The sequence below is a fragment of the Lathyrus oleraceus genome, chromosome 7, assembly GCF_024323335.1.
Source record: "Lathyrus oleraceus cultivar Zhongwan6 chromosome 7, CAAS_Psat_ZW6_1.0, whole genome shotgun sequence".
In the NCBI taxonomy this organism is placed as follows: domain Eukaryota; kingdom Viridiplantae; phylum Streptophyta; class Magnoliopsida; order Fabales; family Fabaceae; genus Lathyrus; species Lathyrus oleraceus.
In genome coordinates this window covers 190,681,566-190,684,584 of record NC_066585.1, presented here as the reverse complement: position 1 = coordinate 190,684,584, position 3,019 = coordinate 190,681,566, and the positions used below count along the sequence as shown (strand labels likewise).

General features: G+C 36.0%; 1 protein-coding gene across 1 annotated transcript; it reads right to left on the bottom strand.

Moving 5' to 3' along the window:
• Nucleotides 1-1,333: 1,333 nt before the first annotated feature.
• On the bottom strand, nt 1,334-2,251 carry LOC127102834 (uncharacterized). Its single transcript, XM_051040162.1, has 4 exons — nt 2,222-2,251; nt 1,918-2,146; nt 1,618-1,824; nt 1,334-1,551 (listed from the first exon to the last, which is right to left on the bottom strand). The coding sequence occupies exons 1-4, from the start codon at nt 2,249-2,251 to the stop codon at nt 1,334-1,336; spliced, it is 684 nt and encodes a 227-aa protein (XP_050896119.1).
• Nucleotides 2,252-3,019: the final 768 nt, after the last annotated feature.

Here is a 3,019-nt window from a genome sequence, read left to right as displayed (position 1 = left end):
CTTCCCTGGATCTCACCCAGAAATAGAGCAGAATGCCTGCTCTGATACCAATTAAAATTCTGGAAAGCAGATCCTTGATGTCGTACACGATTTCACGACCTCAGGGTCAACATATTATTACACCACAAATAATAACAGGATTTTAATAATAATATGACAGGAAATAATGCGATTAATTGTTAACCCAGTTCGGTGCAATGTCACCTACATCTGAGGGCTACCAAGTCAGGAAGGAAATCCACTATAACAGTATTAGTTTGAAGTTCTAAACAACCTCTGGTTTTATAAACTTCTCACCTAATCATTACCTGTTGAATTTCTATCTAAGACTCTCTTAGATATGAGACCCTTCTCACTTCCCTTCAATCACACAACAACGATAACAACTGAAAAACAATCAAAGAACATAAGACACACTTACAATGAAACAAAATGCATTCTTTCTTAAAACCTCATAAGTGATTAACAATTACAACTCAATAAACTCAGTCCAGTTCAAGTATCAAAGAGATACTAGAATGACTAACAAATAACAATGACAACTAAACACTAACAAAGAAAAATTCCAATGCTAATTATACTGTCAATTAGGTTTAGTAACGTCCTCTTTAAATAGCCTTTGGTAAGCATGGGCTTCAGGCTAAAAAAACAGCAAATCAAACCAAACCAAATCAAATCAAATCTGATCAAATCAAATTTGATGTCTCATTAAATGTTTTGACATATGTTCTGCATAATATTTGATCAAATCAAATCTGATGTCTCCTTAAATGTTTTGACATTTGTTATGCATAATATTTGATCAAATCAAATCTAATGTCATCTTAAATGTTTTGACATCCATTATGTAGAATCACATCTGATGTTTCCTTAAATGTTTCAACATATGTTATGCAGAATCAAATCTGATGTCTCCATAAATATTTTGACATCCAGCCTACACAATCTTCTGCATAATCAAAGTTGATGTCTCCATAAATGTTTTGACATCCAGTCTGCACAATCTTCTGCAGAATGAAATCAAATGTTTCCTTAAATGTTTCGACATCTGTTCTGCATAATCAAATCTGATCTAATTTTTCCTTAAAATGTCTCAACATCCATTTTTATGAAACAAGTGCACAGTTGGAAACGAAACAAAAGTTCCTAAAATAAACCTTCTTGGACAGTCAGATATGATAGAGAATATTCAGAGAATATTCAGATATCTCATAATAAAATAAGTCTTCCAAGAAGTAAAACAAAACATGCAAAGATGTTTGATCAACATGTCACGACATCTTGCTCAACATCTTACTATGATACAAGTTTTTAACAAAATTGTTGTCAATCATCAAAACACAGAACTAACAGCTTTCATGGCCTTCAGCCAGAATTTCTGCTTAAGAGCTTCTTCCATTCTCACGGGTTTAGAGTCTACTAACATGGCACACTGAATAATTTCCCCTTCATAATCTATTTCAGTATCTTGCAACATGTCAAACTCTGCAAACCTTCTTGGAATATTTCTGATTCTTTGTGGCCTCTTAACTTGTTTAGAACCTTTTGATTCTAGAACAATATCAGACGTTATAAACCTTCTCGGAGTGTTTTTGGTTCTCTAAACTTGTTCAGAACCTTCTGATTCTAGAACAGTATCAGATGCTGGAACTTCAAAAGTACCGAATTCAAAAGCATGACCACCTTCAGAATCTAGAATATTCTCAGAATTTAGACTACCACCAGAATCTGAATCAATATCAGAGTCTGGATCAAAATCATATTCTTCCTCTGAATAAATCTCGCCTTTTGATTCTGACTCACTCTCAAAATCATTTTCAGGCTCTGACTCATCTTATGAATCATAATCAATATCTTCTGAAGTTCTTCCTTCAGAAGCTCCACCTCCAGAAGCTCCGTTTCTAGTGATTGGATTACCTCCAGATTCTGGATCATCATCAGAATCTAGATCAGAATCAGATTCACCTTTAGAGTCAGACTCGCCTTTAGAGGCTTCTTCATCTTCAGAGTCAGGCTCCCCTTTAGAGTCTTCTTCATCTTCAGAGTCACCTTTAGACTTATTTTTTGATTCTGGTTCACCTTCAGAGGCACAATCCTCTTCAGAGGCAACTTGTCCTTCAGCTTCAGAGTCATCTTCTGACTCGACCTCAGATTCAGAGCCTTATTTTGACTCTGACTCATATTCAAATTCTCCTTCAGAATCAAAAATCATCAATCGCACAGGTTCATCATCATCAGATTCATAAGCCATCAATAGCACTGGTTCATCATCAGAATCTCCTTTGGCTATGTTTGCTTCTTCTTACTTATTTTCCTTGTTTGGCCAATAGTCTTTAGTAAAGTGACCAAACTTTTTACAACAGTAACATTGAACTATTCTCTTGTCAAGTCTCTCCCTTCCCTTCTGATGTTTCTTCTCATCAGAATTGGAGGATTCTGACTCTTGAGACCTATCATGTCTTTTCTTGGCTTCTGGCCAAGACTTCTTTTGGTATTTCTTGACGAAAGAAGCTTTCAGAGCCTGCTCTACCTCTCTCTCTGAGGTTCTTTTAGTTAGACGCAACTTTTGCGCCTCTAGATTGCTTTGCAACTATTTTATTCTCATGGTGCTCAAATCCTTATAATGTTCAATTACTACAACGATGTAGTCAAATTGGGGATTAAGAGATCTAAGTACCTTCTCAATGATACTTTCTTTAGAAAGAGTTTCTCCACACGACTTCATTTCATTTGTGATCAGAATCACTATGGAGATATAGTCATTGTTCTTCATGCTGAGATTCTCATACTGCTTACGTAGAGGCTGAAGCTTCACATTCTTCACTGATGCATCACCGTCGTAGCACCGCACCAATGTGTCTCATGCAACTTTCACCGTTGTCGAATCCTAGGTTTATCAAACACGTTCACATCTGCACACTGATGAATGTAGAACAACGCCTTCTGATCCTTCTTCCTTAGATCATGTTGAGCATTTCTCTATGCATCTGTTGCATTTTTTGGAAATGCAACGTAACTG

Bases quoted from the DNA above. Each gene is read 5' to 3' on its own strand.
- LOC127102834 (XM_051040162.1), bottom strand. From the start codon at position 2,251: ATGGCTTATGAATCTGATGATGATGAACCT. The intron at 2,147-2,221 runs GTGCGATTGATG...TCTGAATCTGAG, and splicing joins AATCTGATGATGATGAACCT to GTCGAGTCAGAAGATGACTC. The intron at 1,552-1,617 runs GTTCTGAACAAG...ATATTGTTCTAG, and splicing joins TACTGTTCTAGAATCAGAAG to AATCAAAAGGTTCTAAACAA.